Source organism: Neopsephotus bourkii, unplaced genomic scaffold, assembly GCF_033783945.1.
Source record: "Neopsephotus bourkii isolate Nb327-2 ecotype Australia unplaced genomic scaffold, CSIRO-AGI_Nbou_v1 NB_780, whole genome shotgun sequence".
NCBI lineage: Eukaryota > Metazoa > Chordata > Aves > Psittaciformes > Psittacidae > Neopsephotus > Neopsephotus bourkii.
The window spans coordinates 2,699,956-2,724,616 of NW_026901276.1; the positions used below are offsets into that span (position 1 = coordinate 2,699,956).

At 40.0% G+C, this 24,661-nt stretch overlaps 1 protein-coding gene across 4 annotated transcripts; it reads right to left on the minus strand.

Moving 5' to 3' along the window:
- Positions 1–201: 201 nt before the first annotated feature.
- ZFX (zinc finger protein X-linked) lies at positions 202–24,379 on the minus strand. Of its 4 annotated transcripts, XM_061355139.1 has the most exons (8): positions 24,234–24,379; positions 18,375–18,463; positions 17,368–17,934; positions 8,660–8,809; positions 8,318–8,461; positions 8,097–8,231; positions 5,511–5,651; positions 202–4,013 (listed from the first exon to the last, which is right to left on the minus strand). In XM_061355139.1, exons 2-8 carry the CDS (start codon positions 18,433–18,435, stop codon positions 2,827–2,829), a joined length of 2,385 nt encoding a protein of 794 aa, XP_061211123.1. In that variant the 5' UTR covers positions 18,436–18,463; positions 24,234–24,379; the 3' UTR covers positions 202–2,826. The 4 variants fall into 4 exon arrangements, with proteins under 4 accessions (XP_061211123.1, XP_061211126.1, XP_061211125.1 ...); XM_061355142.1 differs by lacking the exons at positions 18,375–18,463; positions 24,234–24,379 and adding an exon at positions 16,193–16,270 and having other exon boundaries at positions 17,368–17,506; XM_061355141.1 differs by lacking the exons at positions 17,368–17,934; positions 18,375–18,463; positions 24,234–24,379 and adding an exon at positions 11,586–11,706.
- Positions 24,380–24,661: the final 282 nt, after the last annotated feature.

The following is a 24,661-nucleotide window of genomic DNA, read 5'->3' on the forward strand; positions in this document are numbered from 1 at the left end:
TGAAGACCTTCTGCAGGCTCTTTTGTACGGGTACATTTCAACCAAATGAGGGACTGAATCACCTGCACCCCAGTACCACACAAAACAAGCTGGGAAAAGGGGAGCAGGAAAACAAGCTGAGGTGCACTAGAGCTGCAGCTGGCTGTCCCCCTCAGAACAATGCTTGGTCTCGGGACTGGCATCAAATAGACTGAACGTCCATTAAAAGGAAAATACTTTGAATTTTATTTTTTCACGTTATTATCAAGTACACAATTACAATAATGTCACACATCCCTATATGATTCTATGTATTTTGTTTTTTCCTTTTGTCTTTTTTACAAAGTGTACAGAGGGCAGGACGTATACAATATTTAACAGGGTATTTTCTACAGAACAATAATTTATATTATGTCCTTGTAAAAATCTGTACCTTTTTTAAACATTAAACTGAAACATCCATTTTATAGCATTTGCTAAGCAAATTTTTTAGGAATTAAAACTAACCTGTAACTAATGTCAGTACATTAACAATAACTATAGTTCATTTTCTCTTTATACAGACAAATACATTGTACAAAAACCACTTGACCAAACCCTTAATTAAAAAAAAAATAATAATGTTCCAACATTGTGCTTTAAGAAACAAAAAAAAAAAAGTGTGTATGATTCCAGGCTATGCAAGAGAAAGCAAATGTGTAAAATTGTGTTCTTTGTCTTTCAGCTTATTTAAAAAAATAAAGTTCAAAATGGCTAAAATCCTCGGTGACCTATGGGAATTTAAACAGATTTTGCACACTTTTCAGGTTTCCAGTTAGAAAAACTCTTGAACTTAAGAGGTTGGAGAGGAGGAAGGAGTCACAGAAGGGTGCTTTGCAAAGAGGCGAATGGAAAATCTCTACTGGGTTTTACAGCATCTAGTTTGGCATCAGTAGGAAGAGAGAGCTACAGCCATGTGTGAAACCCACTGACTCCACCGGGATTTCAAGGAAGGCACAGTGCAGCACACCCAGGTACTACACACGGAAGACTCACAGCCCGCTAGTAGCAGTGTTACACAGGAGCACGTTGGACAAGGCTGGGGGCATTGCCAAGCAGGCATCAGAATTAAAAAAACCACATTACACAGTAAAGGTAGAAACATGGCATTCGACTCTCCTGACTGCAAACTGAACACAAGTATTTCGGCTTACAATGAAACAGAAGGGGGCTGCGCTGTAGGAGCAGGGCTTGGTACCAAAACAAAGTACGAGAGGCTGACAAGACACACATAGGAAAAGAAAGCCTTGTCCCTTTATCACCCTAAACCTAGAATGGTCATTAAAATTCATTTGATTTCTATAGATTTACCTGCCTAGGAACAAGAGTCAGCACTGGGCTGGGCTTTGAACCCTCTCAATTACTGAATTGGCTACAAATTTACCCTAACCTGGCAGGCAGCAGGGTCCAAATTCTGCCATCCACACTCAGCCAGTGGCTTCAGCGGGAATCTGATCGAGAGGAGCAGGGCTGGGTCCTAACACCTGGCATGTAAGTAAATTGGGCTTTTCGCTCCGCTGTTGTTTTTAAGGTACATGACTTCATGCCTGGTACACTTATGCTGCAATTAACAAATGATATGGCACTACTTTATAATTAGTCTTCAGGTGGTAAAATTGCATATAATAATCGTAATGTTCTCCAAGCTGTTTATAAACAGATTAAAAGAACTGGGTTAATTCTGGATACTGTAGCAATTAATAAACATCAGCTTAACACTGCTGCTAATGGCTCAGGAAAACCATTCAATTTGCAAACAGTTCTATTACTATTGTAAGTTACTTATTAAGGATATCTACGTTAAAACATCTCTACTCCTTCTGAACATATCTGCTCCACTCCATCCCTCTCTGAAGCTCAAACTGTAAGTATCTCATTTCCAAAACTGAGGCATCAGTTTTATTCTAAACCAATTCACAACAAAAATGTGACTTGAACCACAAACAGATCTTTCAAAGAAATACGAGAATACATAAAAGCATTAAGTTTGAGGTACGTTTACCGGCACGTACAGACAGTTGTGATCTATTAACTCTGCAAACGGAACAAGGGTATTTTTCCTTTCCAACATCAAGACAGCAGTAAAGTGAAAGAAACGCAACTCATTTGTTAACACATAAAACCTTCCAAAGACAGAAGCACAGAACAATAATGTAATATTTGAGCACACTTTTAAATTCGGCAAAAACAGGTAACAAATGCCCCAAATAATTTTTTTAAAAGTTTTCTCTCTGAAACCTGAAATAAAACGCAGAGTGGTTTTCTGCAGTAAAGTGAGATGTGTAACTCCTCAAATGGAAAACAGTTAACCTGCCACAGAGTCTGTATAGTCGAGACAGAACAATCAGGTTGGACCCTAGTGACTCTGACATCACAATTCCCCATTTTATACACACCTCTGACAATTTCATCTTTTTAAAATTCATGACAAAACTGCATTAACATGGACACTGTGAGTATCAACGAGGTCAGTAAGATAAATAGACTTAAATAAACTATTATGGTTGAAAAATTCAGTAAGAGACAGGGTTTACTTTATTAAATGCAACTTTTATTGTTGCCATCTTTTCTCCATTTATTAAACAAACTGAATAGAATTCAGAACACGCTATTGAACAAAAGGTATAAAAGTCAACTAGAAGCAATAATCCTATTTTTATACAGCAACAAATCAAATGCACAGTATGTTTTTTTTTATTGTTTTTTTTTTTTGTGTGTGATCATAGGTGATTGGCTTTAAAATAAGCTAAACTGCCTGAAAGGCAAAAATTCCTTTATAATTCCAGCCAGAAGTCTATGGAAGAGACTTTAAGGCAGCCCAACATCTTTATGATGCCGCATAATGTGCTGGTTCTTCTCTGAAGGCCTTCGGAAACCTTTCTTGCAATACTCACACCGGTGAGGGTAGTCTTTTGTGTGAATGGAAATAACATGCCGTTTGAAGCCTGAGGCGTCTGTAGTGCTATACTCACAGTACTCACATTGATAAACTTTCCTACCACTGTGTGTTTTCATGTGTTTTTTAAGCTCATTTTGTTGCCTAAAGCCCTTCCTACATCTCTTGCACCTGAATGGAAGATCTTTTGTGTGAACTGAGAGTATGTGGCGACTCAGAATGAACGGATCTGCAATCTTAAAGTCACAATGTCTGCATTGGTGCAATTTTTTACCCTTGTGAGCCGCCACATGTTTTTTCAGTTCCGAAGGCCTATGAAAGCCTTTGTCACACATATCACACTTGTGAGGATAGTCTTTCGTGTGGACTGAAATGATGTGTCGTTTCAGATCACTTGAGTTTGAGCTCTTATGGTCACAATGCAAACACTGATGTGTTTTGCTTTCTTGATGCATAAGCGTATGTTGCTGTAGCTCTTTGGTATCTGAAAAAGTCTGGAAACAAATATCACACTTTAACGGCGTTTCCTTACTGTGTTTAGTCTTTACGTGAGTTTTCAAGTTAGAAGAGTCGGCAGATCGGTATTCACAATATTGGCACTGGTACGGCTTCTCACCAGTGTGGATCCGCATGTGCTTCTTGAGCTCCGACGGGTGGCGAAATCCTTTGCCACACTCCACGCAAATGTGAGGAAAGTTCTTGCTGTGGACAGCTAAAAGGTGGTGACTCAGCAACCCTTGTTCTGCTGTCTCGTAATCGCAGAATTTGCACTTGTGCATTTTATTAACTCCTTTGTCCCTGTGCACCATCTTGTGAGTAAATAAAGTTCCTGCATGGGAGAAGCTTTTCCCACATTCATCGCACTCAATAAGCTTCTCTGTTTTGTTGGTCAGCTTATGGCTCTCCAAGTGGTTATGTAAACTTATTTTTTTATTCGTAGTGTAATCACAGTCTGTGCATCTGTATTTCTTCTTAGTAAGAAGGTGCTCTGGGTGGTTTTTCATGTGCCTTTTCAAGAAACCTCTCGATTTAAATTTCTTGCCACAAATCATGCAGGGGTAGACTGTCAGTGGGTGACCATCAGGGCCAATGATTATTGCTGAAAAACAACAAAAAACCTTTGAGTAATATTATACAACAATATCACACTTCAATACATATTGTATTTCAACCTTTACCAACAAGCTGAACTGTTAAGTAAGGCCAGACATATACACTTTACTATATAATAAACCAGCTTGTTACTGGGTTAGGTGTAAGAAATTGAGGGAATTACTACTTTAATTTGTTTTTATTATTGGGAGAAAAGAAATAATGTTTTTTGATTGAGACAACTGAAGCATCACCCAGCTGTCCTTCACCTCAAGGAATTCAACTTTGAAGAATTCTGACCCAGTTCACACAGTAAACACACGCAGAAACCGATGCTGGTGCAAAGAACAGAGGCCAACTCGTTAAACTATTACATAGTAGGCACAGCACACGATCTTCTTTGACTTTCCACGAATCTGTAGATAAAGTTTAATCTGGCAGCTTAATCACCTACCACTGACTACAGCTCACATGTCCCCACAATGACACCTCCTTGTGCCATCTGTCACAGTTACAATCTGAAGTGGTATCAAGTAGCAATCAATGAGAACACATTTCACATATGGATGCCTCAGAGCTTTGGAACTTATCTGCACTCATCCATCAGCCTGATTTGTTTACCCTGAATTTGTCTAGGCACGCTATAAAGCTCTCTTTTCCAAAAATGTTTCAGAAGAACTGACTAGGTAGCTGGAAATAGAAAAAGCAAACTTTTAAGATTAAAATTTGCTCGGTTTATTGATTCAGTGCTAAACAAAACAGAACTCCTACAGTTAAGTCACACTCTGGAAAGAAACTTTTAGCATCATTTAAGGCAAGGCTACTAAAGAAAACAGTTGTGTGCTTTTTCAACTTTATCAACCAAATAAATCATTCAGACAGTAACACAGTAACAGCAGACACAAAATAATGCCAAAGCAGTGCATCTGTTCTTACAGATGAAAATAAGAACACTGGCATGAACACCAAGACAAGTTATTTCACAACTAAAAGAGGAAACTGTACGGAAGTATACTACCAAATTTAATATATAATGTTGAGATCTTCTAATTACTTATTTAGCTGATATAAAGAAATGCATTGTTCAATGTGCTTTCAATAAAGACAAAAAGGGTTTTTAAAAAGCACTACTACAAAATGCCATTTACCTAACATGATCTTTGAAAAAGTTACATTAAACATTAAAACTGGTGTGGCAAGTTAAGTATACAGGTTTTTAACCTTTTGCTATGATACTGATGCTTTCCTATGTCAGAGACTGTTTTCTTTAAAGCACCCCCACAATCCAAACCAACCATGTATTTAAAACCTTCAAGGTAAAATATATGCTCCTTTATGACGCAGAGGTGATGTCAGTAAAATAATTCATAGAATCACAGAATCATGGAATTCCCCAAATAAACACTGGTTTTTACAAGATACTGCACAAACCATCAGTAAAGTACATCTGTTTATGGATAAGTGCCTAGAGGAATGAGAGTTCAGCCATCCACCAGCTACTCACCTGTTTGATACTGCCTAGACTCAGGTCTCCTTTTTTTCTTTGGTTTTTGCTTAGCCAGTCTCCCAAGTCCAGCGGACTCATCTATGTGCAAAAGAGCACTTGCAGTGCCATTCCGACTTTCAATGCCATCATTATTATTGCCTAATGAGATAAGTTAAAAAGTTACCTATCATCATCACTCTACAAATTTTATAAGCAACAAACTCTACAGTGGTAATAAAAGAAATTACAAACTATTATCTGGACATTTAAACAAACCGTAATAACGTACAGGATGAGCTGCAAAACTTCTCAGTATGTAACTTGCAAATTACCTTCGGTATTGTGAACCTGGAAACACTGGCTTTGTTAACCTGATTTTACAGGAGTACAAAACTTACAGGAATTCATGGGTTTCCATTTCACAAGAAATCCTCCTTTAAATGAAACATTTTTGCATTTCTCTGGTTGCTAATTATGCCCCAAATGTTTAACACCAGTGAATAATATCATGTCACAATATTTACTGTGCCAAATTTTCCTCTCGGTCCTGAAATATGTTCACATGTGAGCTCCCATTCACTTCTGGAATTTAAATCTGAATTTACCTGACTGAAGTTTCTCACACACTAAGTTCCATAACTGGAACAGAGATCAAAGAGCTGTTCTGAACAGTCCATAAACTTGCCCACAAAACACACTACTTACGATTTGCACACCCGAAGCTCTAACACAATTTTTTTCTACTGAGAACAAAGAGCATGCTCAGTTTTGTGTAACAGAAAGAAGGAAACAATTTTTGCCTCACAGAGCTTTCTGTTTAATCCACATATGGTATCACTGGATGTAAAACAAACATGAAAATCACAAGTAAATAAATCTATATATTCAGGAAAGTATTTATTGGTTATCAGTTTAACACTGGTGATTTAAGGGCATAAGTAATTTTAACAAATTTTGTGGTTAAGTATTTACTTCATCAACAGAAGGCAACAGTTCCTAGCGAAAGTAAAGCACACAAATGAGACAGGAAGACTGAAGTGGAAGACAGTGCAAAATGTTTAACAGCTGTTCCCTCTGCAGAGTACTGAAATTAATATTCATTATTAATGTAAGAAGACTCACAGCCAGGAAAAGGCACATGCAGGCCCTAAGGATTCTGATCTATATGCTAGCTCAAGTGCTGGAACAGCAAATGCAGCAAGTGACAAACATTGAAAAGCAAATACCCATTTCATATGTAGAAAGTACAGTTTGTAACAGGTGCATGAAAAGTCCTTCTAGAGCGCAATATAAAACAGGCCCCAAACATTTTCTAATACGAGAATAAAATCACAAAAACTTGATGGAATATAAAGCACAGTGGTACTGGGCTTTGCTACAAGACAGGGATAGAACAAATTTAACGCTTTAAGATGCCACTGTTACCAGCTCTTAAACACTCTTAAACTGAAGAAGAGTTCTGAGAACTCTTCATGCTTCATTGTTTCTCCCTTTCCCACCACTTCTCACCTTGCTTACTGCTGAAAATTCACTCTTTCCTACATTCTTAAATTGTTCTTTCCATTCTATCTCTCTGTTCTTAATACACTCTGCTCGGTCTACCACTGTTGTTTCAAATTCAGTTAATTTTTAATTCCCACCCTACCTGGCTTCTGTCCTTTCCTCTCCACTGAAATTGTGCTCACCAGTGTATGGCCAAAGATAAGGCTCTCGGTGCACTACCATGCATCTCCTAAACAACTTTTAACATACACTGCTCCCTGGAATCTTGCCCTCCCTTCCCTTGTCCCTGTTTCCAGCCCCCATCACATTCTCAGCACTTCCCTGTCATGTGGCAGCTGGCACCATCACCACAATACACATTGTGCACACGTACAACCCAAGTTTTGTCCTCTACTCCACTATTTCTTCTACTTTGTTTAGAAGGAGAAAGGGGCACAATGAAAACATTTCTAGCATGAGATTTCAGTCTACCAGCTTATGTAAGTTTTGGAAATCAGGTTTGTGCACCACTTCGTGCTCAGATCTAAACAGTCAAAAGAAAAAGTAGCTCTGCAGGCTGGAAATATTATCAAGGTTCCGTTATAATTTTAACATGTCGCTCTCCAGTTTCTTTATTTTTTAATCAATTAATTATTTCTATTAGTGAAGTCACATATTTGTATGTTCCTTCTAGAAAACACTTAAATCAAGCTAGAGGTCAGTGTTGCTTTTCACTGTTACACTGGTTCTTACATATTTCCATCTGTGCTTTGTTTTCCCCAAATAAAAATATTCAGATCTATTCCCAAGCCAGCTCTTACTCTGTCTTAAAACTGTGAAAGACAGATGTACTTGAGATGCAATTTTTTCAGCTGAAAGCTTGTGTACTTCCCCCCAGTGAAAAGATGAAGGGAAATGCCTGTTAAAATAGGAGTAAAAAGAAGCCTGCCTTGTAACTTCTTTCTCCTTGTCTTAAGGCTCATTATGCCAAGAAACCATTCTTAAACTAAAATTTTAAAAACAATACAAAAGCACAAATACTCCACTACCCGCCAAAAAACCAATTCCTAACATTTTGCCATATACAGTGTCACCAGGAAGAATTCTTTGAATGTTACCTACCATAAGCTGCTGCCCAAGCTATAGGCATGAAAGTTTTAATTTCAGTGTCATCAATTTGCTGTTCATGGGCCACTGCTGCATCCTCCTCTCCTACAATCACTTCCATATAAACCTCATCAGCTATTTCTGCAACATCTAAGAGAAAAAGAAGTCAAGAAAAAATTAACACTGCACTGCTGAAAGTGAAAACCCCTGCTCCCAGATGAAAGCCACCTACTTACTTAGGTCTTCATCTTCATGCTGAGAATCATTTACAGTCATGTAAACCATTTTCTCCCTTGGAATTCGAATACTGCTATTTTGATCAAGTAATCCAACTGCGTGGTCATTCTCTGGCTCACTCTCCACAATGTCTACTGTGCCCCCTAATTAGGAAGACCAGAGCAAAATATTTTAAAGACACTCTGCTCAAATTCTATACTAAAACCACAGAAAAATTAAAGTTTGCCACTCTTTAACATTAGATCTACAGCTCTTTACAAATTACTTGAGAGAAACCACAGCCTCTAATTATGCAAAATTTAAAATGTCAGTTGGAGTATTCCAAAATGAGCGTATTTTACCTAAATCATCTTCTCCAGGATCTGCCTTGAATATATAGACCTTGATGACTTCTGGACAAATGCCATCCACTTTACAAGAGCCACTTTCTGACTCTGCTTCCATGGTAATTTCACCAGAACCTTCGTGTTCTATCTTACCAGCATCATCCACTAAAAAAACAAGTTATTACAATTATCTAGTCATATACAGACAGAGATATACTTTATCACTTTGTTAGTCAAATTTGGAAGCACTTTAAGATTAAAAGGTTGCGATAAAGAACCTACCCATAAATATTTTTTCATATCCTTGAAAACAATGACAATAAATACAAAAATAAATGCAATCCGTATCTTCTAGTTGAGGGGGAAGTACAAGAGTGCTGCAGTGATATGACTAGGAGCATGAACACCACATCAGGCAAAGCTAATAGGGAAACAGTTATCTGTAGCAAGGTGACGGTAGGAAGAAACTGTATGTTTGTACTTACTCTGTGGCATAATTTTACTTAATTTTCAGTTTTAACTCCTTTCTCCTTCACAACTAATAAGCTATTAACTGATTAGGGTTTTTTTTTTTTTCCAAAAGCATTAACTGTTGCTCAGCCCTGTCTAATGCCAGCAGTACTACTGCTGCCAGTCAGACCTGGTTCCTTGCAAAGTGGCGTTACTGATGTTTCTTCAGCTAACTAGAGAAGACACCTAAATGAATACTAAAGGAAGAAACTCCTCCATTTTCTCACCTGCTCAACACAGAGGGGTCAAGCACAGTGTCGAAGTGCTGCCCTAATGCTATAACTCCGGTGAACCTACTCAACTGATTGCTCATGATGCCCTCAATGGAAGGGGCTGCACTGGATTTTATTCTGTAGCCCCATATACTCTGGTTACTATCATCTCCCACTTTATTCTCTTTGCTTTCAGAAATGCCCTGACACCACACTTCAGTTTGAATTGCAGTAACTTGCCCAGGCCTTCCACATAAACATGGCTAACAGCCAGCTTTATGAGAACCCACTTCTGCTTTTTAAGACAGATCCTACATAGACACGTGCACACACTCTCCACCTTACTTTACCAAGCACGGGTTTTAAAGAAAAGAATACTAAATACGCATTCACAAAAATAAAATCCAGCATCTAAAGACCTTCAGAGAGTCTCCCAATTTCAGAAGCCCCAGAAGTTTCTCAAGTGTTGAGATTATTTAAGAATTTTAACATGATGACATACTTCTGTAATCTGTGACTTTTTTTGTGCATAAAGTCACTTTTGAAGGCTGTCATGGCTCCCTCAGAGACATGCATAACTTCAATTCATGGCAAGACATGACATTTATACTAAAGGAAGTGTAAGATCTATCCCATAAATACTGCAGAATTTTTAAGTACTATATTTAGAACATACAAAATAAGTTATTGTAAGCATGCTCATTTTACTGGCACTCATTAGCCTTGAAACTATATCACAGCTTTACTACTCAGTAACTGCACCACTTCCATTCACTTTAAGATCTAGTTAAAACAAAGAAGCTCAAAATGTTATTACTCTTCTTTTCCTGCCATTAAATCAATAAATTAGCCTTTAAATTAGATCAACTAGCATGTGTTCTGTCTCATGTACCAAATACAACAGTATTTACATACAATTTCTTAACTGGGCATCATTACCCACAAAAAAAATATGAATAATGTTATATTATGAAGTACTGAAATGAATTAAGTCTCTCTTTCTCTCCCCACCAAAAGAGCAGCAGAAAAAACACCAAAATCTCTTATGCCAAGTTCATTACCAATGGCCAGTGTACAGAACATTTAAAGCAGTAAGATGTCTAAAAAATTACTTTGTGTCATGTGACAGCATAGTATCTTGTAGCTGAAACTTCAACCTTAAGATGTTCTTTTGAATCATGTTAATGTCACTCCGCTCCACAGTAAGTATATTCAGTTATGGAGTAGACTCTCAAATTCTCAGGCATATGCATGAAAAAAACAAATGTCACTAGAACACCAACAAAAAGAAAGCCTGCTTTTGTTCCTACACTACATTTATGCAGTTGTTCTCCTTTAACTTGGCTGTTGCCAGTGTCACACACATGTACTTGCAAGGCTTTCAAATCAGTGTAGGCTGATTTTATACTGCTGAAGCCAAAGGGGAAGTCTGCCGCCAAGCTCAATTGATGCTGGAACATACTCTAGGAAGGAAAATTATAGCTGAAGCAGCCAGAGAGAAAACAAACCTACATGCACCACGTGAAGCAGGCTGGGTTCTTTTACCCAAAACAGAGGTTTTTACTTTCACACATATATCGAAGTATCCACTGATAACATTCACACAACATAATTCTAATCTTAAAAACATGCTCCATTTACTCTTTGAAATAATTTCTCCAAGATTCAAAGGCACCTTTTAAACAATATTACAAAAAAAAAAAAAAATCATTACACAGTTTAGAGTTTATTTATCCCCAATCTCCCTATTCAATAGTAGTTTAAAAATGTAGTGACTGGTTTAAATAGTCTTTAACAGCACCATTAAATTGTAAGGAAAATGATGTACAGGAATATTAGGTTAACATTTTTTTTTTTCCTTTTCCAAAAGGAAAAAAAAATAACTTGAAAAATTAAAGTCTCTGAAGTGTTTGAAAAGTAATAGTATTTTCAGTATAGTAGTAAACAGGTAATAGGAAGAAAGACAGGGTGAAAAGAAAAAGGTGGGAAAAAAGGTAAACATCAGAAGAAACAAACAAGGTGAAAGAGAATGGGTATCTATTGCACAAAGTACCATTTCTGTGGTATTTTGTCCTATGGCTACATGAGTTTTCATCTATACTGATTCACTGCTGATGCTCTGGCAGCATTTATGAAATCTGATTTCTATTTAACACTTTCCCCATGTTTCTGCATTCTCCACATATCTCAGTCTCACAATCAATGATATTCATGAATACTTGACTCTTCAATGTTTGAAGTTGGAACTCTGATGATGTTTGAATTTTTTATTTGCATTCACAGCCCATCAAGGGATCCCACAAATACCATGCATGACTGATCTTCTCTCACATCATTCCTCTCCAGAATTACAAAAGCAAATACAAAAATACTTAAATGTATTAGTTAAGCTTACTTAACACTATTAGTTAAGCTTGTAAGAGACCATTTCCTTTCAAGTAGACATGCTGGGCAGGTACTAAACTAATCACAAGTCACATGCTAGAAAAAAGTTCAAGCTAGCATTATTCCAGTGCTGTCATACCTTGTGCCTCCATTTAATTAGACACAAACTGAACACTCAGAGCTTTAAGTGTATGGTATTTTTCCCACCTACTAGCTGGCAGCTTTACTGCACTAAACTAGTGCATTCAGACTAATTCTCCAAGTTATAGCAAAAAGAGAAAGAAATTATTAGACACAATGTTATTTTATGTAAATTCCAAGAATGCATTCTATGCTTAGTTTGCTACCGTTCTGCAGAGACTTCATTGATTAGTGCAGCTTCCTCTTTACATACTATGAGCTGCAATAAACAACTAAAAACAGTATGTGCTTTCCCAACATTGCAGTAATTGCTTCCATATAAAGATAATGCTTGAATTTTATTAAAAGCACAAACAGGTGAGAAAGGTGTCACACAACATGAAAGACATGGCATACTTAAAGCCTGTCATCATTTATATTACAAGGAAATCAATAAAAATAGGCCAACTGATAAAAAAAAGACAAAGAGTAAAGCAAAGACATGAAAGATGCTGGCAACATTAGCAACAGAGTAAGATGGGTTCTATCATGATGACAGCATTGTCTTCTAGAAAACATTACACATAATTAAAAAAATTGTATAATTTCATAAACTATAATGCCCAATGAATCTCCTGCATCTTTACCCTCCTATTAAAGTAAGTCTAATGGCATTTCTGGGACAAAAACAAGTGCCTGTGCACTGATACTCAAAACCATGTTTAAAACCCAGGTGAGGCCAGTTTCCCCATACAGATGCACAAAGGCCAGCCCAAGATCCTGCATACTGCATTTGCTTAAATGGTAAATCTTTTGTTTAATCACAATACATTCACTTGAGCAGAAAACTTGAGAGAAACTTCCAACCTTTTTCACGTAGAGGCTGTTCACTGCAAAATAACACACTGAAACAGTTCTTACAAATATTCTAAGAAAAAGTCTGTCTCTCCATCAGTTTAACAGTTCTTAAAATCTGTCTATGGAGCAATCAGATGGGAATCATTTATTTTGCCAGCCTTTACATTCCCAAGTGATTCTCTCTGCTGCTAAAAAATTGCATGCCATGGGATTCTTGCCTGCTTACAAAATAAACAACCTTATTTAACCATTCTTAATAAAAACTTCACTGCTAACTATTCTGTTTCCTCCAAAATAGATTAAAAGCATGCTGTATTCCCCAGACAGACTTTGGTCAGTCATATGTGACAGAAACATTTTACTTGTACTTCACTTGATAGCAAGAATTCCTAGTCTACTAAAGAAGTTTTACCATCCAGTTATTTCTTAAACAGCGAAGCAGATTTCCTAACCTGTGTGAAAAAAAGAAACCTGTTCTGTTTTGATTTCAATACCATTGCCATTACACATGAGCAACAGTATACCCTATGCCTCTGAAGCTCCCCTCAGGGCAGAAATCTAGGAGAGGTGAACTTCCTGAGTACCTAATGCTTGTCCTTCTCTTCCTGCACACAAATCAGACTAAGCTGTGAGGCAGCACTCAGCCCAAGGGCACTCTCATCTCCATCACTTCTGACAGTGACCTTCTGAGCAGTCTCCCCTACGACAACTGTTGGTACCATTCTAGTGGCCAGGCAGAAGCCTGGCAGCAAGTTCTACCTCACGAAAATGTGATTTCCTCATCTTTAAGAACCTCCAGGGAAAAAGAGGGAGGTACTCATTTAAGCTTAAAAGAAGCAAATAAAAGCATTTTGCTTTATTGACTAGAAACCCTAATGAAGGCATGAACTTCACAGCTTTACTGATCAGATCCACTGCTTTCAAACTAAACATCCAACAATGATGAGATGCCATGGGTTTCACCTAGACCTACGAAGAGGGCAATTATTGTTCTCTCAGTACCCTGGGTTCCAATTCCTGTAATCAGAAGTGTTAATTCAGATACAACAAACAAAAGACACTTCTAAGTCAGAGCAAAGTACGGATATATGGATGGACCTTTGCAAGCGTCATATAATATCCAAAACTGCAGCTTAGACTTTGTTAGGCTACCCTTCCTTCTCTCCAGACTCCCCTTGTCCAACTGCCTTTGTGCCTCATTATTTTTACTTTACTTGAGGACATCAGAGTACAACCTTCAGTCTTACAGAAGAAGTTTTTGCCACATTGAATAAAATCAGAAAAGCAATAATCTTCATTTCCATCTTATGGCCAGGTTTCATGTACAACTCTTGTTGATTCGTAAATGCAGGTTTGGGTGTTTCTCCTATTGTTCTGACAAACACTAGCTTACTTCGTTGTCTCAGAGAAAGGATTTTCCAAGCCTTACAATTTTCTGCCAAGTAATCAGTACCAGTGTGAGCCAGAGCAAAATCTGCTCTTTTCAAACTCATGATCTGGCTTGTTACAGCGTATGTGGAAGAAAACTTAATTTATCAAATTTATCAAACCTCCTCATATTCTTTTCAAGCTACTAAGTAGTGGCAGTTTGCATTCTTTGTTGAATGACTGATTCTACCCTGCAGGAGTGCCTCAAGTCTACTATGGACCACAAAGATTGAGTGCAAAGACTAAGTATCTAAGAAAAACTGTGAGTATATCAAAAGGCAAGTGATAATACAAGCTGTGCCAAAAAAAATCATCTTGGAAATGAAAAAAAAAAAAACCCAACAAAAGCATATCAATGCAGAAGCTAAATTAAATCTCAACTGGAAAAGAAATATTAAAATACTGAGCTTAATAAGCCAAGTCGCAGAATGAAACCCACAGCGACTGTACTCTTTGAAAAGATAAACAGTCTGAATCAAGAAAGAAGGTAGAAACAGAACATTAAAAAAGTACATACATATTTGTCATTTCAAAACAGCTATTTTCAGGATAAAGCTAAGAAAATTATTTTAAGAAAATCTATGTAGACTCAGTTCCTCAGGAACAAAAATGGAAATGCATGAACAGAGCCACAAGATAAGATAGCAAAAAGATTCTGCCAGTAACTTTCATTGAAAAATATAGACTGTGAAACCTATGAGACAGAGCACAAAATGTCATTCCCTGCTTTGCAAGTGACTAGGCTAAAAGAAGACAGGCAAAAGCATCCTGAAGAACAAAGTCTAGGTCCCTGATCTGGAAAGCAACTACATTTGGCTACTGTAATGGTAGACAAGATTACATTCCAACATCTGCCCCAGCAGTACTGGGAGGTTTGCCAGAATCAAGAATTTACAGGTTAGGATAAAAAAAATCAAAAACTTGGCTGATGTTATTACCTTTTAAAAACCACCTACTACTAAGTTCAACTGAAGAACTGAGACAGTCAACAGATCAATAAACACATCTACTATGGATGCAAAAAACCCCATGGAAATTAATTCAAATAATGTTTTCCATACATATTTGGCAAGATAGTCTTTACTTGAAGGAAAAGCACTACTCTGACTTCACAACCAGAAGAACTTGTTATGTAGGCTTTAAACACAGTAGGTGGTAATAGGGAACTTTCCTTTAAAACAAATTGTAGAACATAGTATTTTAAACACAAATAGAAGAGATGCATGTTTTGTAGCTTAACTGCTTTAAATGCTCCCTTATTTGAGGTTCTGGATCTAAACAAAGTACACTGCAGGACTATCAAGAACCATTTAATATTAAAGTATGAAACTGAAAATACATGACTGAAAACAGAGAATATCCCAGCACAACTGCACAATCAAATTTCTGTGTTTTCTGCCAGTTACCACCTGTTGACAACTACTACTTCTAAGAAGACTTCCCGACTGGGAATTTTAAGGCTCATGCAAGATGGCATCTACCAAGACATCCTGCCCTCATTCAGCCACTGGCAATGGCTGAATGGGACACGTATCTACCCAGCCCTCTCACTTGAATTTATACAGACAGTATTTGCAAGGTCTTCCTAAGACAGCAGCCCTAGAAGGCTGCCCATGCTGCAGGATGACAGCCTGCAGGGAGAGGGTGAGCAGAGAGACAGGAGCAACAGCACACCTTTCAGAGCTACGGTCAGGGATAAGACACAGATGGGTAAGGATCACCACCAGAGCCTTTACATAGTCGGGCCTCAATTATGCATAGGTGGATTATCCACTTTGTTGCCTAACTATGATGCAGAAGAATTTGAGCTGCTTTTATCTGATCTAACTCGAATCCAGAATGAGAAAGCTGTATCTGAAATATACTGTACAGAGTACACTTACTAGTTTGGATAAATACTATCTCAGAGAGCAGCATCCCTAACCTATTTCACCTCAGTATGATCTCGCAGCTTAATTTTACAATATTTTGTGTTATCCATATTTTGCATTATCCCATTTAATTGTTTTCCCAGATAATAGAGAATTAACTGTACCTCATATAAACTCAAAACATGGCTGCACAAGGTTACTCAAGGAACTCAAGAGATGATAAATTAAGAAATGCAGTGATCCTAGGTAAGGAGAAGCAACGTTAAAATCCATAAGTACAGAATATAAAATTAAAACAAGTTATTATACATTTCAAAAAAGTGTCCAAAGGTAAAAAAAAAAAGGGGGGGGGGGGGGAACAACCAGAAACAAAAAAGTAACTGAAGCAGAGCATGAAGTATACCTCATCAATGGAGTCACTCAACACTAGACAAAACTGAAGTGCCTGAAATCACAAATTAAACAAACCAGCCTAAGAAATTTTTTCTACTTCTATGACAAACAAATGTTCAGCAGTGACAGTGACACTCTCATGTTCCTAAGTACTACACTGAGCAATCATTGTAAGTAATAAAGTAAGCTCTAGTTCACACAAATGGATATCCTCAGTACAAAAAGGACGGATGATATGCTCTATTTTTCTCCACCCTCTAGTCTAACTCTTTTGAAATATGATTCAAATGGACTGTGCCACTGTTCCTAAGGGAGATTAAAATATTCACTGTTGCTTTACAGCTATGAGCAGCAATAGCTACTCTTTTTGTTAGCGGTGTGCCTCCCTCCTTTGTTTAATCAAGAGAACAAAACACATCCTAACAGCAAAGAAAACCATACTGTTGCCTGTATATAACTATAAACAGGGTGAAAAGGGTGGGGGCTTAGAAAAAACAAGACAAAGATAAGAAATTATCACTTGGACTTCCAAAACATAGGGGGTTTTACTTTCCCTTTTCCATGATTTTTCTCTTTTGTTTCCTCAATGTTTTGGAAGCAATCTTAATAACCTGTACTCCCATGAGTTTTCAAACATTGCCACATTTATTCTCTTTCAGTACTTACTAAGTATATGGCATTTAGTTTACTGAAATTCTTACTTTTTTGTTCATACACTATAAAACGCTACAGGAACAACTTACAATCAGACACACATTTGCCTGTATTCCTCTCCATTAGCTTCACCGCATTTCTAGTTGGTATATGTTCCTAAAAATACCCTCATCTGAGATCTGCATTTCATTAATTAATACAGAGAATCTGTTGTAAGCCCTCCCTCAGATATTTCAAGGGCTACCCAATGCCCACATCATAAGAATTTTGATGGCTTTACACAGACACTTACAGGAAATCATAAGGTAATCTTCACAGTTGCCCTTCTCATCTTGATGTTCCACAGGGATTCCATTGGCATCAATCACTGCCTCTGATGCACAGTCTGCCACCAAAACTTCCTCAGAAACAACATCTGTTCCCAGAGTATCAGTGACAATATCTGCTTCTTCAACATTATCATGAACGACATGTTCTACATGTCCAACTTCAGGTACATGCATTGACTCACTTGTCAGTACATGTTCTGGTATAGACATTGTTTCTGCTGTTATGTCAGAAGCTAAAACATCATCTGGGACAGTGCAATGAGCCAAAGAAACCTCTTCAGCTACGTCTGTGTCCAGCACTTGTTCCGGAATAATGACAGTTTCAGATACGTCTGGTTCTTCCATAATATCTGGGCACTGAACATCCTCAATAACAACATCCTCAATGACATCCTGGATTACTACAGAATCTGGATCATCAGGAACAAAATTATGCACAGTTATATCTGAGTCGACTACATCTGAAACAAATACTGTTTCCTGTACTTCCACAACAATCTGATCTCCATCCATATGTGCTGCATCAGCTCCTGAAAAACATAATTAAAACAGCAGTTAAATTGTAAAACTAACTCAGATGAGGTGGTTAATAATTGAAATCCCTTCTATTTCACACTATGTTGTCATTTAGTAAAACTGGCGTAATAGCCGTTGCACAGTTAAGGTAAGCAGATATATGGGGAGCGGATAAAGTCAGTTCTCAGTAGATGCTAACATAACTAAGGTCAACATTTTTTCTCCTGGTAAAGATTACAATTTTTAGACTCTTCCCCAACACCCAAACAACTATTACTTGACAGAATAGCAGCTCATTCACATTGCTCTGAGTAATAAAAGCAACCAAAAAATCTAAAGCAACTACTCTATACAAAAGCATTGATGCAGTACAGCACTCCAAGCAAAGACAAAATAAATGACAGACAACTGCATCTAATGTCAGCACTTATCTACATATTATCTCCTGACAGACCTGTTGGATCAAAAAATGCATTTGGCTCATGTGGCTGCAATTCAAGCCCATCTTCATCCATGGCCTTTAACTCTCATCAGTCACAGTTTCTGTAGAAGGCAAAGAAGAAAGGTTATTTAACTTGCACTATGCTTTGAAGGTTGCTTTTCCCTGTGCACTGAAAAGCAGAAATTTTGGGCTCACGGAAGTGAACAGATAACAGCTCTTGACTTTAGAATACTTCTGCTCGGGATTCCAGAAATAATAACTCTAGAACACCATAGGTCGACTTCTCAAAACCCCACAAACAGAGAAGCAGTTGATAAAGGGGTATGAAAATATTATTTCCTTACAATCTTAGAAGGAAAAAAATTAACCAAAACCTAGACAAGTGCACACACAACTCTTTTGGATGGTGAGGAATACAGTGCTGTCAAATCAATAAGGCTTAATGAGGTAAGTTAAAAGCAGACAGCTAATAATCTGAAATGCAAGGTGCTTTTGATGTCCACTGTGCTCATACTTGGGTGGTCAGGAGGAGGTTACTCTTATGTCACTTCAAAAATTGAAATAACCAATGTAAACTGCTTCCAGAACAAAACATCATATGTTTTCAACCCCCTAATGTGTGAATACTTTAAAAACTCCTGCCCCAAGACAAAGCACCTACTTGGTTTTGTATTAAAAAGTATCACCAGTTCTCAAAAATTATTGAATGTCATATTCTACCAAATGTCGACATTTCTGCAATACATAATAACAACTTAGTATTTCCATCTTCTTAACAAAAGAAACAAATACAACCACAAAGTTAAAATACTTACAAAAATCTTAAAGTGCAATCTAAATTTTGCCATTCACATATGTGCATTATAATTAGGACCAGGCAAACCTAAGGGGGTAAAATGTGATCTAACTCCAACTTGTACTACTGTCTTGCACTTAGTGCAACTAGTTTCCTAGGTGCAGAACCAGCAAGAGGTAACAGAAGATGTACAAGTGGAAGATGCGATTTTCTTTCCTCCAAACATTTTTGACAGTGATAGGCACAAATCTCCCGTTCTTGTGATACTTATACAAAAGACATGGAAACCTTGGGCAGAATCTGAAAAATTTCTCTACAAGAGTCTTAACTTTTCCAAATGATCTCAACTAACATTTACATAATTAAGCCTTCAAACTACCATACAAAAGGAAAAAAAAAAAAGCAACTACTCAAAGCCACAAACGTACAACCACAATCTGTACCAAGTATTTTTTAGACTTTACCATTTTTCTAGCTCAAACTCTGTGCACCTAATCACATAATTTATGTATCAGAAAACTCAATTTTATAGGTTGAGGGAGAAATACAGCCAGAAATTGAACTGGAAGAAAAGCAGTGTCAATGTAATAACTAAGGGATCGTGTTATTTGTGTGATGCTCAGTTGGATGGCCTGTTTTAAAGACAGCTGTGTCAACAGATCACTGTTGTGTCCAGATGGACATAAATCACCTCACAATTATTCTGACTGTCAAGCATTTCTATCAGAAGCACCCACTATTAACGGGAGCAGCTCTTCACCCAGATGCCCTTTCAGAATCAAGAGCAGAAGAAAATTATTTCTCAGCCTCAGATACAAGATGCAGCTTGACTGATCGATCAACTGCCATGCCACAGAAACAAGAACAGAGTAACAAGGTTTCCTACAAAGTCATTTAAGCAAGAATTATTCATACCCAAATTGGTTTATTTCCATCTGTTCAGTTTATACCTAGCCAGTCTATTACAAACGTCTTTCCTATTTATCTTCCTATCTTGTTGGCATTGTCTTCCATGCTTAGTTTCTTCTTTTCTGTTGCTTCTTTTACAGCTTCTTGTGTGCTTATACCTACATTATATACATTACCTCCTGACCCACTCATTTCAGCTCTCCAACTTGTAACTCCAACACACTCTCATCATTCATACAAAACCTTGCTACTCCTCAATTTGTAGCAAAGATTGTATCAGCAATCCTGAGATTTTTTTGGGAGGAGGCAGGGAGGATCAATGGTTGGCAGAAATAAATTGCCTTTTTCCTCGAGCAACACACATGTAAGAAGATGGCACTCGCTGTCCAGCTTGTTGGGAAAAGTCAGGATGCTCTTTCTGCCTATGCTTTTGAGGACTGTATTATCACACACAATAGCCTCTGATCAGCTGGCACCCAACTAGCTTGAAGTGTTAGTTTACCACTAGCTACCACAGGAACTGGCATTTGTTTTCTCCACTTCCTGCTTTCATCACTCACCTGACCATCACTCCACCACAAATTCCTACTTCTTATGATTCATGCATACACTTTCTCTATCTTCTCCCTGGATTACTCACTGTCTGTCTCTCTGACTGAGGCTCTTTCCTTCACCATCCTTCTGTCTATCCTCTTCACCCCTGAGACCCAAAGGCTGCAATCACTACTCCCCAGCTTCCATGCACACTGACACCATCTCATTGCTGCCCAGACTCCAGGCAACAGATGCTAAAACCAAGAAGACTCTGCAGTGTTCACAGCAGTACAGTTTCATAAAGATACTGCCACCAGCAGTGACAGCCCAGGAGACCTTTAACCACCTTCTCTGTGCGTGGCCTCTCCTAAACTGGCAAGGTCTTTACACCTACAGGGACATAATATGACACAAAACAAGACCTCAGGTTCTCCACAAACTGAAAAAGTTTCCTGGGCACATGGGGTTTCAAGACAAGAGTCTTAAAAAAGCCACATATTTAAACGTTGGCACTTCTTCCAAAGAAAAAAAAAACACCAACCCTTTCACTGAATGGGTTTCTTCCTAAATAAGGTTTCCCACAATGCGCTCTTGCACCCAGACCCAGCCAACAAATTCATGCGCAAAAATTCTTACCCCTGTGCAGGACCATAAAAACTTTCAAAGTGCTCCACTAGGGCACAGACCCCACTCTCCGCAGAAGTTTGCTGCAGAAAGAGGGCCAGAAGAGGATGCAGACATTTAAAATGGGATTTAACTATCTATAGTAAATAAGGGTGTCTAAATCAAAATCTGCAGTCCAAAAAGACATCAAGGCATTCACCATGGATAGGGAAAAAAAAAATAAATCCCTAAAAACATCCTGAAATCACTTCAGGGTTCGAGCATTCTACGCAGTACATGAGAAACCACTGTTTCTTCCTGCTTGCTCTTCTGAGCAGTGGGCCAGCACTGGGGCCAAGATTCAGCCACACAAAGGGAGGTACAACCACATGGTTCTGTACCAGCCGGCAGTTCCATGATGAGGACACTGTTCTGCAACACAAGAAATACCAGAGCTTCTCATTGCAAGCATCACACTAAACACCTTCAAATCCCTTAGCAAGCACCCTGAGCTCTGTGGTACCGCAAGGCTAAGAAGCAATTCCAGCAGTTCATTTTCCTCCAAGATTCCAAGAAAGGCTCGTCTGTTCTTCCAGAATATTTCAGCTGAGACTTCAGGAACAGGTTCTGGCACTGAAGTGGACAGAATCAAATCAGTTTTCACTTGTAGTCTGGGAACCTAACTTTAAACAGAGAGGTAGCGCCCAGAGAAGAAGCAGGTGCCCAGCCATGTCCCTACTCTTAGTTCTTCTCAGTGCTCAAATCTACATGGCTCATTGTCTGAATCTCAGTAATTTGGGAACTGTTTTTTTACCACTACATCAGAAAAAGACCAAGCACCTAAATCCAGGTTTTATACCTCAAAAAAAACTAAGTATCTACATCTCTTCTCTGGTTGGGTCTAAGCCAGCTCGACCTGGATCAAGAGTTAACACAAGCCTGAAATACACCCAATTCCATCTGTAAAGTTAGTTCTTACAAATAGATTTTTACCTATTTCTCCAGAGACTTCACTGGGTTTGGTTTTATGAAAGTCAAGGCAGTATTTTCAAGTGAAAGGACATATAAAAAATGAAATGGAAGAAACAGTATTAAGCTATTAGTAATAAAACAACCTTCAAAAATAAAAATGGGTATTTTCTGTAAATCTTGAGTACAATCAGTCAAGAGAAGAAACAGATGCAGTGCACTAGTTTTGCCATGTTACAGATCCTGGACTCAATAGGCCTAGCAAGGTAGTAGAGATGAAACAAGAAGAAATACAGGACCTGTCACGTGTTACAGAGAGAGTAACTTTAAAAATAGACTTCTTTAGAAGAAAGAGCTTTATTATGCTACAGAAACTGACAGTTTCTCTGCTCTCGCTCTCTCTCACACACACACACACAGAGGAGATAAAAAAGGGAGAACTTCAGAAAAACCACCTTTATGAAAAAGAGATAGATAAAATAGACCTTTGCCTACTTTGCTTACTCTTAAAGAACAGTACATCTCTTTAGTTGTGGTATGGGCACAAACCAAATCTTCCCAGAAAAATCAAGGCAAAACCAGCAAAAATTGCTCATGTCCAAACCCCAGTCCCTACGTACACTGGGATGACTTAGTGTACAATCATAACCAAATTCCCATCCTGCCTTGCTACATCCCATTAAAAATTGCAGCACGCCTTGCATGTCCCAATTGGGTTAGAGCCCCGAGCTACCTGAAGCTTCGCTGTGGTTATGAGACAACTGTGGGTTCAGGCTACACTACTGCTGCAGTGTCACAACTCTCCCTACATGACCCACTTACATAGAATGCAATGAACACACACGCTTTCAATCACACACACATGAACGAATGATATCGCTGTATTACCTAATTCTTGTCTTGGAAATACCCCCCCTTATTATTAGGTGAATAAATGGAAGAATAAAAACGATGTTACAAATGTGACAATGTAATCATTTCGCTGTTTATTTCTTGATGCACCTCCCTCGGTTTTGGCAGAAGAATCAATACTGCTTTCACTGCGATCTTGTAATAAAAATCTCAAGTCTCTTCCTCTTTGTTGCAGTTCAGTGGTGTGGGTATTTGCACAAGCTGGTTAAAGAAATACGTTTTCTCCAAATTTCATAGGGATGTCATGCGTCAGATGACACCTAAACTAATTCTTAACGAAATCCAGATTAGGAAAATAACCAGTCTCGGGCGTCCCTTTGAAACTACTTTCCACTCAGCTGGGGGCCTCTGCAGGAGAGGGGACAAACAGGAGAAGAAACCAGCACCGAAGAGAAACCCAAGGGGGGCCCGCGCCTCCACACCCGCCTCCCCGCGGAGGCTGACGACGAACCTCCGACCGATGCCCAGCCGAACTCCCGTGCGGCCGGGACGAGATCAAGGGGATGGCGTGCCAGGCGCTGCGGCAGGAGGGGGTACGGCTGTCAGGCCGTCGCGGCCGTACAGGAAGCCGCCGCGGGCCGGAAAACGCCAAGCTCCCCTGCGACTCGCTGGCTGGCAGGCGCCGAGGCGGGGAGGAGGGAGAGGAGGGAGAAGCGGGGGTGGAGAGGCTACGGGCTCTCCCTCTCCAGAGCCTGCGCCCGGCGCTGCGATGAGCGGGACCAGGGGCTCCCCCCTCCGGCCCGGCCCGGCCTGCGCCGAGACACGGGCTATGGAGAGCGATTAATTCAAGATGGCGCCCGGCGCTTCCCCCCCCACCCCCCCCCGCGCGCCGCCATTTTGTCTCCTCCTCCAGACACTCTCCGAACCCCCCTCGGCCGGGCCCGGGGCCTGGCACCGACCTCGCCCGCCTCCCCCTGGGCCCGCCACCACCCCCCTCTGCTTCCGCTCCCCTCACGCCGCCCTTCCCGCTGCCCGGGGCCGCGCTAGGAGCGCGGAACCCGCCGGCCCGGGTGCTGCGGCCCGCTCTTTTGCCGGAGCCCTGGCGCGGCCTAGCTGCGGCCTCCTCGGGGCCTGCGCTGCGGCCTGGTGCGGGCAGGGGAAGGCCCGAGCCGGGCCGGGCGACAGGGCCCAGCCCCGAGGCAGCTTACCGTGCGGGTGGCGGGCGGCGGTGCTCGCTTCGGCGCGGCCTCTCTCAGCGCGACTGGGCCGAGAGCGGCGGCGGCGGCGGCGGCTGCGGCGGGGCGGGCGGGCGGGAGGGGAGGGAGGGGCCGAGCTCGGAGCTGAGTGGAAGCGGCCAAGCTCCCCGGGCCGGGCCCGCCGTCAGCACGTCACGTCACTGCCCGAGAGAGACCCAGGAAAAGGCGGAAGGGAGCGTGCTGCCGCCGCTGCCGCTGCCCGCTCCCTCGGGCCAGCCGCCCGCCGGGGCCTGGGCCGTCGGACGGGCCGGGGGCCGCTGCCGGCCGAGGCGAGCCGGCGCGGGTAGGGGGGGTGGCGGCGGCGAGGGGGGGGTGGGGAGGCGCGGTGGCGCTCGGCTCCCTGCGGCTCCTCCTGCCGCCGCCTCCGCCGCAGCTCGGCC